Genomic DNA, 16,026 nt, shown 5'->3' with positions numbered 1-16,026 from the left:
TGATGGAGGATCACCTAATTGTAATACACTCGGCAGTCCCCTAATAGGATTACCTGGGAATCCCTTAAAGCCTTTGGAAATACTACTTCTAAGCTGCTTGACATCAAATAATGCTTCAATAAGACTTAAACTTTAGATGTGACCAGAAAATTGACGTCCACATTTTTCTGCTGTTCGTTATGTGAACAGTGTGACTGTGTGTGTGTGTGGTCTGGAAGCATTCCTTTTTAACACATTTGTAATTTTCTGTTTCATTTGGGGGAGGTGTAACCTTCTCCCAGGTGTCTTTATTAGAGTAATAACTCTGAAAAGCAGAGTCTGAGAACTTAACTTTGAATTGGCTGAACTTGACCTTCTGCCCGTTCTTCCGATGCAGCGTTTATTGTCGTTCAGAAAGTGGAAATGCCACAATTAAAGTGTTCCAAAGGTGTCTTAATGACGCATGTGGTGGCCCCAATTACACATGCTTCAAAAAGTGCCGAAACCATCCAACATTTACTTTGAGTCTGATTACATTATTCAAACTAAGGAGATCATCAACCGTCCCTCTGATCCTTTGTCACCCGTGCTTCATTTCTGGACTGCCTGCATATGAATGAATAAAGGGAGAAGAATAACTTGTGTAGCAGTGTGGAGGAATGTGTAGCTGTACTGGCATCCTGATCGCCACCCCACGGTCTCTGGCTGCAGCCCTCAGCTGCTCCGATTGTTCTGTAGTTCTAATAATACTGTTGCTTTAGGAAATCCTGCTAATTATTGATGACATTTAGACACAATGAGGGAAGAATGGGGCTATCCAGATACTTTAAAAATTTTAAAGCAGATATCCACCTATCTCTGCAGACAGAACATTTCATATTTCATGTATAACTGGAAAATACAGCACCTGGCGTCCCTAAACACCACACCAGGGAGCTTGCTGTATATCTGACTTGGTGTTTTGGTTCATATTTCTCACCTTTGTGTATCTTTTTCCCTTCATAAAATCATAAGCTTCTCTAAAATGAAGCCTAACACAACAGGGTGAGCCATGCTTAGCCCAGATGTTTGTAGTAAAATCTTTTCTTTCCATTGTGTTGTTGTGCTGGTGTCGTACGCGTTTCCAGTGCACGCAATCCTGTCGCTCACACACAGCAGAAATAAAATACAATAGAATAAAATACGCTATTACATTTAATTGTGCGTCACTAGACTGAAAATAAATCCATGACATCTCCTCAGTGCAGTCAGATCTAACAGGATTGTCTTTTGTTTCCTGAGTGTGGTTCTCATGTAGAGCAGATGTGATGGGCTTTCTCTGACACCTCATTAATTTTATTTTACTCTGGCAAGTAAGTGAGTCAACATCAAATTAGAAATACATCAGATACTCACTGGAACAGGGTAAAAATAAACCTTTATATAGCTCTGCAGCTTAATTAAAAACTTCTGGGTCAAATCTTCACACCTGACATGCAGAAATGTAACATGTCAAATTACAACAAGTGTGATTGGTCCAATTAGATGAACAGGGTTTCCTCCTACACATCTGCTGCTGTTCTGTATATAGAGCTAATAAAAGAAGGATTATTTTTGCCAAGCGCTCATAGTAACAGCTATAAACACATATATGTCTCAATTAAGAAGTTTGTCCAAAAAATTGTCTGCACTTAATTGCCTGCAAACATTATTACAAGAAGGGGAAAAAAATGTATTTGCACAAAAAAATGAGTAAAAAAATGAGCCCGTACTGACCGATCATGTGACACCACATGACCTGCCAGGGAGCAGCTGGGTGTTTTAGGGTGAGCTTACCGTCAAGACGTAAATATTGGAAGTTGCGATAGCTGAAGTAGTCCTCCATGATCGTCATGAGCGTGGTCATCTGACAGAACAGCAGCACTCTGTGGCTGGTGGTCCGGAGCTTTGGCAGGATGCGATCGAGGAGCTCGAACTTCCCAGAAGCTCGATACAGATCGAGCCTGAGAGGGGAGGATGAAAACATTAATCAGGGATGAAGGGGTGTGCAGTGACTGGACTGGATGTATTATTCAAATAAAAGCAATACATAGAGAAAAAAGTCCGTAGGAGGGAGGAAATGTAATTGGTTAGAAAACATATGGTTTGGTTAGGAACTCTGATAAGTTCATGTTATAGGTAATGTGACAATAGTCAGATCGCAACTCATTATTTTTAATTAAGTCCTCCAGTCTGCCACTACAGCTCCGCCATTAACACCCTCTGTGTCAACACTGCTGATGTTTAACACCATCACAGAAGCCTGAAACTCATTTCAAGTTATTTGGTGACACTTTCATCCTGCAGGCAGAATTAAAAGTTTCTCAGCTAAAACTTGCCGTTAACACAAGAAGCATCCACTCCACCACATATAGTACATACAGTTTAACACTGTGCTGACACACAGAGAGAATTCTAACATAATAGATTCCAGCTCCTTTTTCAGTCTCGTCACACTTTCAAGTGCTGAGTGATGTAAATACAGTGACATCAGGTGCAAAGGACACAAGCCTGCGACTTACCCACTGATGATGCCATTTGGATAGCCGAGGTGCTCGGCAAAAGATTCCTGCAACAGGAAATATTCAGCACACCGATCAGGAACAGATTTTAAAAGCACTCCCTGAATTGTTCTACATAAAGAAAGAACAAGGACTAAATGTTTTCAGACACGCTCTTTGTTTTCTTCTCTCAAATCTTCTCTAAACCAGACAAACCGTGATGCGTGTAAATCCAGGCAGAGTTTTCAGTACAGTTAACTCGATGTTTATGATGCAAATGTTGTTTTTGAAAATTTGTCATGCTTTATTTTTCACAATAAAACACAAACACAAAACAGGGAACAGAGTCGGTCTGGTGTCACGGATGACATACAATTCCACAGTGTGCTCTGCTCTATTGTTCAGACCTGTAAATGACTAAATCCAATTCCAGACAACAAACAAACTCTCAGATAGAAATCAGACGTAAAGGTGTGTTGTGTCTGCAGAACTCACCTCGATGTGCTGGAACATGTACGGATGGTTGCAGATCTTCTTCAGCTGCATGATGGTGTTCATCAGGGTCTTTGCACCTCCTTTGCCCTAAAGAAGTTTATTATAAAAAATAAATAAAAGTAAGTTGGAGGATTAAAGCAATGTTGTTCTTGCCTTGATGTGAGTGTAAACATATCATAACTTTTTTTCCTCAAACACCTGTGGTCAGCAAGTACAAGGTGTAAACAGCATATTGAACAATCATCACCTTTTCAGTTGATGTGTAAATAACAAGCCGTTTGTTTATTTACACATCCAGCAGTGATACTGAGCTCGCATCCTGTAGGGGAACGGAGGACTCACACTGTCTCTCTTTTAGGTCTCGACCAGCCCCCTGAGGGGAATCTTTAGCTTCTAATGTTTCAACGCCTGGTACTTGCAAACTCTATCTGCCTCCTCCTGGCTACTGAGCAGGTTGCATACACCAGGGTCTTAGACCCCGTTTACACACACACACACGGGTATCTGTAAAAACTAAGACTTTTCTCTTCGTTTGTACCTTTTAATTACACATAAACAGAGTTTTCGCCTCTAAAAACGATTCTTTCTAAAAACTTTGGATTTTGGAAAACGCTGTATTTGAGTTTCGGTGTGAACTGACTAAAGTGGAGTTTGCGGCAGTGTGCGCAGTTGGTGCAACCTTTTTTTGTGAAGTATGGCTGCCAGAGCAGGCTGTAGTCTAGTAATGGAAGCATTCCGGGTAGCATTAGCATTTCTGTTGGTGTAAGCACTTTTAACCTCCTCCTACTATGTAGGCTCTTGGGAGTGTATTTGTGCGGGTTAATGTAAACGAAGGGAAGGACATATTGGTTTTTCAATATACCCGGCTATGTGTTAGACACAGTGCATATAAAGAGAAAAAATGTGGGCAAGAAGTTCACAAAGCCGAGGGGGGTGAACCCTCTCAGACAGCATCAGCTGCAGATTGAGACGATAATTGTAGGTTAATTGTGACAAACGAGCCCATTCACAGTTTCACTGTTTTCACACTGTTAGGAAAAAATTACCTATTTATAGCACTAAATACTGAGGCCGGCTTTGATAAGGTGACATGAAGCCATCATGTCACGAGTTTCATTCCCCGCTAAGAACTTTATCTTTTTTTTTTTTACTGTGGAAATGGAGACAGATGGATTTTGCAGGCAACGGCAGGCAACTGAAACACATGCTGATGAAAAAAAAAGCACAAACAGACAGTGAAGCCACAGGGGTCTCGCTGGTGTTTACCTTCTTGTCTTTCTCCGAGCCGTCGGTGAGGAGGATGCCTTTCTGCATGTGGCGGTACAGAACCTTCTGAATGGCAGACATGTCACATTTTATGACATACTCCACCTGTGTGAATGACAATAAACAACACGGTGTCAGCGGAGCTGTGCCGTCTTCTCAGAGGTGACTCTGTTTGTGTCAAAGCAGCTCAGGAAGTCTTTGAGTGGATGTGGCCAGATGATTTACTACAAATAAAGCGGCAGTTTTCTAAGACTGTGTGGGAGGTGAACTCATTCATAGCAGAGCCGCAGAGATGATCTTTACGATAATGGAGTACATACTATTAAGTGCACAGTGGCTGTTGTTAATGACTACTTACAACAGATACAGTTGCTTATTTTTAGCAGATAAGACTACAGCTTCAATTACTGTATAAAGCAGCAGATTGTTCAGGGTCAACAAGTGACTGTGTGTCAAATTAAACATGTGTTTTGCCTTGAAATCAACTAAACAAAAGATGCCTACACACACACACACACACCACAGCTCCCATAAAATACTGTAGTTTTGTGAGATGCACCAAATGCCGTTATTGCACTACATCAGTGGAGTTAAAGAACACGAAGTTTGGTGTAAGTCTGACCTTCTCTGGCAGCTGGGATTCCACCTCTTTTTTCAGTCTGCGCAGCAGGAAGGGGCGGAGCACCTTATGCAAACGGCGAATGATCAGGATGGTCTCTTCCTCATTTAGGTCAACCTGAACAAGTCAGAAAGTCAGAGATGAAGCAGTGACTGCTCAGGTATGTGTACATGCAGTGATCCTTCTCTTTTTGGCTCCTAAATGTGCTTAAAATGTCCTCAAATGTGGAACATCAATGACAAGACATTTCAGGCCACTGCTCTGAGTAAACTGCTATTCTAACATTCACAGTGAACTAAAACCACAACGACATTTTACTAATAAACAAAAAAAAAAGCAGATGAATAACAGCCTGGATGTTAAAATACATTTCACTACCACTAATGAGCAAACTTCAATAAGAAAGTCGTAAGATAGTAAACAGTAAGAAGCTAAAGCTTAGCTACTGTCTGATGTCTAATAGTTCATCATTAAAAAAATACTTTTTGTGTGTTTTATGGATCAAACTGGGTGTGAAACGACTAATCAGTGTGTTGTTTGAGGCTTTATTTTGTTGTTCAGTAGAACTCATCCTGATGTAAACAGAGCTAATAATACAACAACCAGGCGTTTACCCTCTCCCCTGTCATGGCGAACGGTGCGTTGAACCACTGCTCGAAGGTGCTGCAGCTCTTGAAGATGGTGGGCAGCAGGAAGTTGAGCAGGGCCCAGAGCTCGGGCAGCTTGTTCTGCAGCGGTGTTCCCGTCAGGAGGAGGCGTCGGGGGGCCACGTAGTGGGTGTTCAACACCTGGGTCAGCTTACAGTGGTGGTTCTTCATGCGGTGGCCCTCGTCCACAATCATGTACTTCCAACGAATCTGCAGAAGGAAAAAAAAAAATATTGAACCCTTATTTCTACTATTTCATCCACTATGTTCATGTTGGAATAGTGAAGGGCCCAAACACCCGCTGTTGAGATTTGCAAGTATTCCTAAACAAAAAGCTCAGGAGCCGCTGCTTTGTGTTTGCACTATGACTAGCCTGAGGGTACTCAACTGTACTGCATACAAATTACAAAGACTCTTATTCGCATTCCCATTTTTCTGTTAATGAGCGTTTGTGGGTAGACTTTTTACCCCTTCTTTAATTTAACAGCACACTTTTGACTCACTGGGAATTATTAGGGCTCGTTTTCACCGCGGGCAACTGTCCGATTACCACAGAAACAAATTCAAAACTTTCTGCACAAAGAGGTACACTTTGTGTTTTAGGCCAGTCACCTCACAGCTTTACACACTCAAGAGTACCAGATAAGACCCACACCTCTATCCAAGGCAGGAAACACACTTACTGTACCAAGGACTAAACCAAGCGGCAACCTTCGGGGCTCAGACTTGAAGCCCATGTGGAAGTGTCAAAACTTGTAATTCACGCCGCAACTGCTGGGGGTTGGCTCCAAAAGCGAGTAATTTCCCATAGACTCCCATGTTAAAACGCCGACTTCACAGCAGAAATTAACATGAACTATGATAGAATTCTTTTTAGTCAGACCAGTGTTTCTTGTGTTTTACCTTGACATGTTTCGACTACTTCCTGCAGTCTTCCTCAGAAGTCACATGATGTTACGTGACGTGTCTGCCAGCTGATCTTATGCAGGTTGTGGCGCCATTCTCCCACTACTCCAGGTAGTGGGGGAACAGCGCCACCCAGGGCTCTAGACTAACTTTTTGCACTGGTTGCACCGGTGCGCCTAACCTTTTTTTCTTGGGTGCACCGGCACAAAAGTTAGGTGCACCGCATCACACATCACACAGCAGTTTGTTTTTTAATTGCTGTCCATATATTTTATGGATCAGGCCTTAACTTGACACCTGTCTTAACGCAGAAGTTCTTTTCATCTTCTCTCATCATCTGCAGCTACGTCTACTGTTTACCTGACGGCCTCGCAGGGCTGTAGCCAAAGTTTTAGAAATACTGAGGTCCAAAAATTGATCTCTAGGAAATATGAACGGGCTTAATAATAACATATCATCCAAAACTGACTTTGGACCTTGTTTAATGAACACAGGTACATAAAAATAAATAAATACATGTACCGATAGTACTCATTCAAATTATGGACAAACCAGCCAACAGGTCTGCCTGTCAGAAATCCATAATGAAGATTCAAAGTTTATACAGCACTCTTCAGTTCCCTGTTTGCTTTCTCTCTGTATTTTCTGGCTGTTGCTCCTCACTTATCTATCTGGCAATGGGAATTAAAAATGATTAAAATCATATACACCTTTATTTATTTAATAGTTGTGATTGAGATATATATTTTGTTTTCTTCAACACGTTTCTATTGCAGCTACAGTATCTCTTCTCTCATCTTCCTCACCTCTTCCTCTCTTCCTCTCTGTCTCCTCTCTTTCTAAAGCTGAGCTCCAGCTGACAGACTTTTCATTCTGTTACAGTTTAGCTGTATGCAGACATCATCCTGACAGACAATGCTCTACTATAGCAGGATAATAACAATACTGTTTAAATGGGCGTTCATCATGTAACCATGTTCTATAACTCCTTAAACCAGCTGACTGCTGTCAGTCAGTGACTCAGCCTTCATGGATGAACCTCACAGGTCAGATAACACTGTCCTCAGACCTGCTGTTCAGTCTGTGATGATGCTACGAGCACGTCACGCCCCCTCCCTGAACCGGCTCGTTATCATCACTCATTCAGGTCAACAGCAAATTAGCAAAACCCACATAGTAGCAGCAACTCTTCCTCCTCCGCACATGTTCACTTAAACTGCGGTTTCTGCAGAGAAACGTCTTTAAACCCTGTCTGTCTGTGTGCGCGCTGCGCGCTGCAGTCAGAGGGCCGTATGAGTTCTGCACACACGTTTTAAAAAGTCCGGGCCGAAACGAACTTTGTTCATATCTCTCTGTTCTCGTGGAGTATGGAACAAGCTTTATCACACAGCATCCGCTCTGCGCAGCATATGTCCGCGTTCTTCTCTGAATGTTCGGTCTCTGCTGACCGCAGCAGACACGTTTTCAAAGACACACACACGGAGGTCCTGCCCTTCACCGTCTCTGATTGGTTCAGACCACGATATGGGCCTGTTGTGTGTCTGTTGTTGGAGACTTTTGAGAGTCGCGGAGAACGTATCTCCCTCTTACAGCTGGTCGTACCAGTGCAACCTCTGATATTTTTTGGTTGCACCTTTGAGAAATTAGGTCGCATGTGCGCCCAAAATGGTCGCACTCTAGAGCCCTGCCACCTGTAGTCCGGCTTCCTCATCGCTGTGTCCCAGGTGTGGGACAGCAGTCTGGTCTCCTCAGGACAGTGTTCCAGGTGTGGGACAGTGTAAAAGTTCCCTCGTCCCGGTTCATTGTCCTATTGGCCCGCTTCCTTATTTCGATGGCTTCCTTAATCCACCGTTTGAATTTGTTGTCCTAGTTTCCGATCACTTTTGCCCCATCCCAGTCCATAATGTGCCTTTCTCTTTTGCAATGATCCGTGGCGCAGGTGGCGCTGTTCCCCCACTACCTGGAGTAGTGGGGGAACAGCGCCACAACCTGCATAAGATCAGCTGGCAGACACGTCACGTAACATCATGTGACTTCTGAGGAAGACTGCAGGAAGTAGTCGAAACATGTCAAGGTAAAACACAAGAAACACTGGTCTGACTAAAAAGAATTCTATCATAGTTCATAAATAGGTGAAGACCAAATGAACCTTATCGAAATATTACGAACAAGTTTTGGACAACAATGTGTCAAAGATTTCCGACGCCTGGAGCAGCTGGAACAAAAAAGGGCACGCTATCGCAACCACCTTAAATTCAACCTGAGATGCCGAGACGAGGGAGTAACACCACCAAGCTTGGAAGTAAAAAACCCCATCTCAACCCAAAATGCAAATAGGATAATAGAGAAAACCCGCACAGCGCTCCTTAAAGAAAGGATACGCTGCACGACAAGCAAAATAACCAACATCAACACAGAGATCAAAACACAAACGGAAGCTTTCAGACTGAAATACCCCACGGAAGAAAACACACAGAAACTCGTAAAAGAACACCCGAGGCAGACGCACGAAATATTTTTTGAACGGACAAAGGTAAGACACATCAAAAAACTGGACAGACTAATAACACGAAAACAACATAGGAATAAGGACACAGACGAAGCGGAAAAAGAAAAATGGGTCAAAAACATCTCACAACGCCGCCTAACAAAGATAGAAATAGACGTCCTGTCTCGCGGACTTAACTATGCTGTCACACCAAACAAAATACCACACGAAGAATTCATCCTAGCCACCGAGTTAGCGTGTCAATCCATACCGGACCAGGGGGAAAAAGCAGAGCTAAGGAACGAGATAGCAGGTATTCTAAAATCCGCAAAAATACCACCAGCTAACATAACAAAAGAAGAAGCCAAAGCAATTAAAACATTGGCACAGGACAAGAGCATCACAATCATACCCGCGGATAAAGGTAGGACAACAGTCATTATGGACACTAAGCACTACGAGCAACAGATGGAAAACATGTTAAAAGACACTGAAACATATGAACCGCTCAGAAAGGACCCCACAGAAGAAAAGAAAAGGACACTCAAAACACTACTCAAACCATTACTACAGGAAGGTAAAATAGATAAGAGCACATACAACCACCTCATGCCCACAGCTAGTATCACACCACGAATATATGGCACACCCAAAATCCACAAACAAAACACACCACTACGCCCAATAGTGGACAGCATCGGCTCAGTAACATACAACCTATCAAAAGCACTAGTTGACCTCATAAAACCACTACTAGGCCTCACCGAACAACACTGTAAAAACTCAAAACAGTTAGCGCAGGAACTCAGGGACACCACAGTACACCCGGACGAAATATTCATATCACATGACGTAATATCCCTCTTCACCAAAACACCAGTAAACGTAACACTGCAGATAGTAGAGAACCGCCTCAGGACAGACAAGACACTACACAAACGGACCAATCTAGCAGTTAACGACATAACCCGGCTGCTACATTTCGTATCCACATCCACATATTTCCAATTCAGGGGTATTTTATACAGACAGAGGGAGGGCTTTGCAATGGGGGACCCACTCTCAGCCATCATGAGTGGTTTTTTTATGGAGGACCTAGAAGAGAAGGCCATCTGCACGGCACCTGCACAATGCGGTCTCAAAATGTGGAGGAGATACGTGGATGACATCCTGGAAAAAATAAAAACTGGCCACACACAGGAGTTAACAGACCACCTCAACAAAATAGACAGCACAGGAAAAATCAAATTCACACACGAGGAGGAAAAAGACAGTACGATAACCTTTTTGGACATAAACATCACACATCTACAGGACGGCAGCATAAAAATCAAAATTCACAGGAAACCCACACACACCGACCAATACCTGTTATGGACGTCTGAACACCCCACCGCACACAAACTCTCCGCCGTACGAACACTATTCGACAGAGCCACCATGATCACAGACCCACAAGACAGACAGGAGGAAGAAAAACACATCATAAAGGCCTTAAAAAATGCCAGTACCCCATGTGGGCAATCAAAAAAGGAAAACAACAAATCGACAACAGAAAAAAAGAGAAACACAAACCAAAAACAAAACAAAACAATGGTGACACTCCCCTACATCCGTGGAATAACGGAAAAAATACAAAGAGCAATGAGGAAACACAACATCAATACACCCGTCAAACCACATCGGAAACTCAGACAACTACTGGTGCACCCCAAAGACAAGATCGAACCGGACAAAAAATGCAACGTCATATACGAAATACCCTGCCTGTCCTGCAATAAAACATACATCGGCGAAACAGGAAGATCATTCAGCACACGGAAAAAAGAACATAAAACAGAATGTGAAAAGGAATCAGCTGGGATGAGCACAAGGGCAACAAAACAGAAAGCACAACAAGAAAACCTGAAATCAGCAATCTCGGATCATTGCAAAAGAGAAAGGCACATTATGGACTGGGATGGGGCAAAAGTGATCGGAAACTAGGACAACAAATTCAAACGGTGGATTAAGGAAGCCATCGAAATAAGGAAGCGGGCCAATAGGACAATGAACCGGGACGAGGGAACTTTTACACTGTCCCACACCTGGAACACTGTCCTGAGGAGACCAGACTGCTGTCCCACACCTGGGACACAGCGATGAGGAAGCCGGACTACAGGTGGCGCTGTTCCCCCACTACCTGGAGTAGTGGGAGAATGGCGCCACAACCTGCATAAGATCAGCTGGCAGACACGTCACGTAACATCATGTGACTTCTGAGGAAGACTGCAGGAAGTAGTCGAAACATGTCAAGGTAAAACACAAGAAACACTGGTCTGACTAAAAAGAATTCTATCATAGTTCATAAATAGGTGAAGACCAAATGAACCTTATCGAAAAAAAAAAAAGAAATTAACATGTTTACAGCCTGGTACAAAAAACCACTCTGGTCTCAGATGATAGGTTCTCTTCTAGTGTCAATTGTAGGGGGGGTGAATTTTTTTACAACTCACTCGTTTCAATTGTATTCGGACTTAAAATTACGCATAATTATGGGCGTTGCCGCTTGAGTGACAGACAGTTGACGTATCACAACGTGAGTTTCCTGCTTGCACGATCGCCCACCCCCCTATACCCTGCTCGTGCTCCCCCTTTTTGTCCATATTTGGAGTTTTGGCGGACATGACGCTGCCAACATGGCGGCGGTCATCACAACGTCCTGGAACCTCCCACCGAGCCTCAGAACGGCTCTTCAGAAACAAACGGGGGACGTCACGGAAGCTCTGTCCATAGTTTTTACTGTCAATGGACTAAACACTAGGACACATGTGTTTAGTCCTTGGTATGCTTGATAGCACTGGAGTTTTTAAAAGTCTCAGACTGTGAGGCTGCCATCACACAATGTTGTAACTGCAAATAGTTTTTAATTAAGACAATTTGTTAAATGATTTCAGCAGCAGGGTCTTCAGATAACAAGTTCTGATCCAACTTTTTGCCCAAACACAAGGTCACAGCAAGTACCAACATCAGACAGGGTCTTTCTCCAGTTACTGTTGAGCGTGTGCATTAATTTACAACCAGACAGATCGAGCACAGTGGTGCAATGTTCTCAAGTCCCCGGAAAAGTCAATAAATCAATCGCACCTCATAACATGTGCTGCTGCCAGAGTGTAACTGGAACAAAGAAAAGAACTGACTCGCATGCTTCAAATGTTTTGCACTTGTGTGTTTTTAGTGGTCCCACTGTTAAACCTCTTCTCTTGCCCCTGATTACAAGATCATAATTATGCAGCTGTCCTCTGCAGTGTGTCCCTGGTACTTCAACAGACTCTCGGCTTACTGCTCCAAAAACTCGACAAAGACCCACAATGTGTTTCTGAACTACTTTCAACGTGTGCATTTTCAGAGTGGGGATCAAAATTCTGACTGAAGAACATTCAGCAGATCCAAACAGTGGGTGGAAACACATTAATTCAATGTTTTCTCTTGCTTATTTTCTGTGTATCTGCAGTAAAGTGACCTTAAAGAATGTGTTTTCACAGACTCAGATGTTGCCACAGGGTGTCATCCAGACATTCCATCATAACGCCAGGGCCAGAACTTTGATTTCTCTCACCTTGGCCAGTATGTGCTTGTCCTTGATGATATATTCATAGGTGGTCAGCAGGACATTAAACTTCCCGCTGCGGAGCTGAGGCACAAGTCCGCGGCGCAGAGCGGGGGTGCCCTACATGAGGGAGAGGCAAGTCAGCCAAACCTAAATCACAATGTCTAAGATGAAAATAAGGAGAATTTGTCCTACCTTGTATGCAATTTTGACCACTGACGGCGCCCACTTGTCGAGTTCATAGACCCAGTTCGACAAAGTCCTGGAAACAAAACATACAGAAAGAGGCTGAATGACTCGTCTAAACCTGCACTTGAACTACTCTGTGACTTCAGCGCTGCGTCAACTGGATTAAGAGCCAAGTGCTCTCATCAAGGTTCCGACATAATTAGCAGGATAAACATCAGATGGAAAAGGAGTGACCTCAGTGGTGATGTGTGCCGGCTTTAAACTTTTACTACAGAGGGCTTTGTTCAGGACTAGACCTCTGCATCCAGGGCAGATCACCACAACGATAAAAAGAGGTTTTAGGCTTTCCTCTGCATTTATTCACTGTGCATATTAAATATGTCCTTGAGCTCAGATTTAAGTCTCCGCCGAGCTTTTGTTTGACTTGGAACCCAAGTGTCCATTCAGAATTCTAATCCTGGAGCACCTGCTGTTACAAACCATCACAAAAAAAGGAAAAACTAATTAGGTTCAAAGAATAACTACTACAAAAGGTGCATGAACACTGAGGGAGCTTCCATCAGCTACGTTTGAAGAAACAACAAAAAAAAAAGTCACAGCCACCCCGGACCTTAAAGATAATGTACCCGCCGTCTGCTGGTGACGGCTGGGCTTGTTAGAAAACTTAAAATACTGCAGATTACATTTAACTACTCCTAACTTTCAACTTTAAATTTCTTCTGACATGGCTCCCAACATCGTCCATCCATCAGGGCACCTCCTCAGTGCTGAGCAGCGGGCTATTTCAACTGTATTAAATTTTTTTTAATTAAATTTGAAACCTTTATTAGTCCCACAATGGGGAAATTGCTTAAGGCAGCCCAGCAAAGAGCGCCATACACCATAGCAGGGTTGTTACTGGACAACCCTGCTATACCACTGAGCCACTGCTGGCCACAAAAAAAAGGCTGGTCAAGGCCAGCAGTGAGGGAGGGGAGAGAAGAAATGTAGAGAATCTGTAACTCACTGTAGCAATCAATTGAAATCTCACCGCCATCGGACCAACCAGTATAACACTCACAACGCCCCATGAAGTCATGTATGTGGCCTATAGCACATGTCATTTTCGAAAAGCAGAAGCAGCGTGACGGCAGTGACGTAGAGAACAGATCAAGGTCAGGGGGTGCATTTATGTCTAGAGAACAGTGCAGCCAGCTAGCAGCTACAGCTAGCAGCCAGCTAGCCTATGATGTGTCCACGCTCAACATGTGTTCTCTGTGAATATCCAAGCCTAAAAAAAGACACAACCGAACCAGGAGAGGTCTTCAGAAATGCGGTGAGGGTCCCTGTGATTCATTAAACCAAAGCCAGTCCTGACACCTACATTGCAGATGTGATGGACAGAGGTGACCCCATCACCAGGCCACCCCATTTGAAACAGTTTCGATGGATACTAATGATGCCCTAGTCCAGTCATCCAGACATCATAATGGTCCTTGTCAAAGTCTCTCTTAGAGCCTGCTGCTTGGCCTTTTACTTCCGTTTCCATCACATTACCTTCAAAAACTGACTGCTGGCCTGCTGCCTAAAATATCCTCCTGATTGACAGGAGCCATGGTAACAAGATTAATCACTTCAAATTCTTTATACAAACAGAGAATAAGTTGGTCATGCCAACTAAACATCAGGAAAAAGACCGATTCTTACTTTTGGTTTTTTGAAATTGTTTCTTTTGCTAGTCACAATTTTGTTGTCACTTTTTTCCAGGTGTGAGCAGCTGAAAGAGTCTCCTTCAAAGCAGTAGGCAGAAAAACACTCATCAACAGCAAAATAGGCCCTGTTTTGTTTCTGCACTGTGTGATGAGGGCACTTCATGTTATCCCCCTTTTTTGAGGCCAAATAAATACTTTTGTCCAGATGAGTGTAAACGACCTGACAAAAACCAGAGTAATTTAATCACTCAAAGTCATTGTACCGAGCTGTGCATACACATCGCCTGGTGCTTAAGAGTATTCTGAGGATACATAAGGCAGTGTGTGAAACATTTCAGATGAGGAGTACTGACGAGAGAGGGACGATGATCAGGAAGGGGCCGTTGAGCCTCTTGTGCTCCATCAGGTAGGTGATGAGGGCGATGGTTTGGATGGTTTTGCCGAGCCCCATTTCATCAGCCAGGATGCCGTTCAAATTGTTGTTGTAAAGGGACACCATCCACTCCAGACCCTGGATCTGGAAAACAGAGAAATAAAGGCTTGACACAAACACGTACCATCAGAGAGCACGCCACTTTTCTGTCCTTTCCCCTCAGCACGGCGGAAAAAAGCCTCAAGCTACTTTTCCAATGGCACGTCAAAGAGACTTTTAGATGTGAATTCATGCCATGCAAAAAGTTTCTAAATGGCTTTCCCACTTGTACAAACCTGGGCGGAAAATGAGTTGTTTTTCATATTGAGCTTTGCCAATGCACTCTGATCTCACTGCCACTGTGACATTTTATATTCAGGGTATCTAAGTGTGGTAGAAAAACAACAACTAGCTTGCCTGTGAAAAACAATCAGCAACAGACTGTAGGAGGTGGGAAAGGGCAGGAGGGCACTGGCAGCAGAAAAGGGGACCAATTAGGAGCTGCATGTTAGTTAACAGCATGTCTGTCGGCGGAGAGGATTCCAGAAAAAGCAGTCGGGCTGTGGCTAAAATAGCTGATATAAATGTACAGCTTCGGTAAATTCCTGTTGACAATTTTCAGTTTGTTACATGGATTAATGCTGGAACCGCAGACAATTGATCCAATTATTGCACAGCTGAAATCTCTCCGTATTTCCCTCTGGAGCAGCCACCATATCTCTTTTAAAGCCCGACACACCATAAATCAGAAGAACGCTAAGACTGCAACCTAATTGGAAGAAAAAAAATGAGCCGGACACAACTGCCAGTTCCTCAGCTGCTGTGATGCATCTCTCGCAGCCATCTACTACCCCTTCGGTAAATACAAGATCACAGACTCACACTGACGAGCAGACGACTGTCTTTAGGCTCGACTAACATGATGGAGCGTCCTCGGCCTACTCGGGCGCACCATCCATGACCACGTGACGGCCTGTGGCCCTTTTTTTCCCCACAGGGTTAGGAACATTCAGAATACCCTCGTGATGAGAACAGACAAGGACAGAGGGGGTTGCTTTTTCCCTCCCCTTTCTTTGTTTCCGCTTTTTTTAAGAGTCTGTGAATGTCCAGAGGTGCAGCAGAAACACTGCATAAATACATACAGACGTCATCACAAAACAGAGAAGCCTGAAGTCAGCATCCTGCTGCGGGATCATCTTCACTGCTACTGAACAACATAAAAAAAA

At 43.5% G+C, this 16,026-nt stretch overlaps 1 protein-coding gene across 1 annotated transcript in view; it reads right to left on the bottom strand.

The window, feature by feature from the left end:
* Window positions 1–16,026, bottom strand: part of smarca2 (SWI/SNF related BAF chromatin remodeling complex subunit ATPase 2) — a 45,816-nt gene that overhangs the window by 16,248 nt on the left and 13,542 nt on the right. Inside the window, exons 16-24 of the mRNA XM_028413560.1 lie at window positions 14,742–14,905; window positions 12,704–12,770; window positions 12,518–12,628; window positions 5,493–5,735; window positions 4,882–4,995; window positions 4,260–4,364; window positions 2,994–3,080; window positions 2,520–2,566; window positions 1,795–1,961 (exon numbers count right to left, since the gene is read on the bottom strand). Of these exons, the coding sequence (XP_028269361.1) occupies window positions 1,795–1,961; window positions 2,520–2,566; window positions 2,994–3,080; window positions 4,260–4,364; window positions 4,882–4,995; window positions 5,493–5,735; window positions 12,518–12,628; window positions 12,704–12,770; window positions 14,742–14,905 (1,105 nt within the window). The remainder of the gene's footprint in view (window positions 1–1,794; window positions 1,962–2,519; window positions 2,567–2,993; window positions 3,081–4,259; window positions 4,365–4,881; window positions 4,996–5,492; window positions 5,736–12,517; window positions 12,629–12,703; window positions 12,771–14,741; window positions 14,906–16,026) is intronic.

Source organism: Parambassis ranga, chromosome 9, assembly GCF_900634625.1.
Source record: "Parambassis ranga chromosome 9, fParRan2.1, whole genome shotgun sequence".
Lineage (NCBI taxonomy): Eukaryota > Metazoa > Chordata > Actinopteri > Ambassidae > Parambassis > Parambassis ranga.
This window is presented reverse-complemented; position numbering and strand designations above follow the sequence as displayed.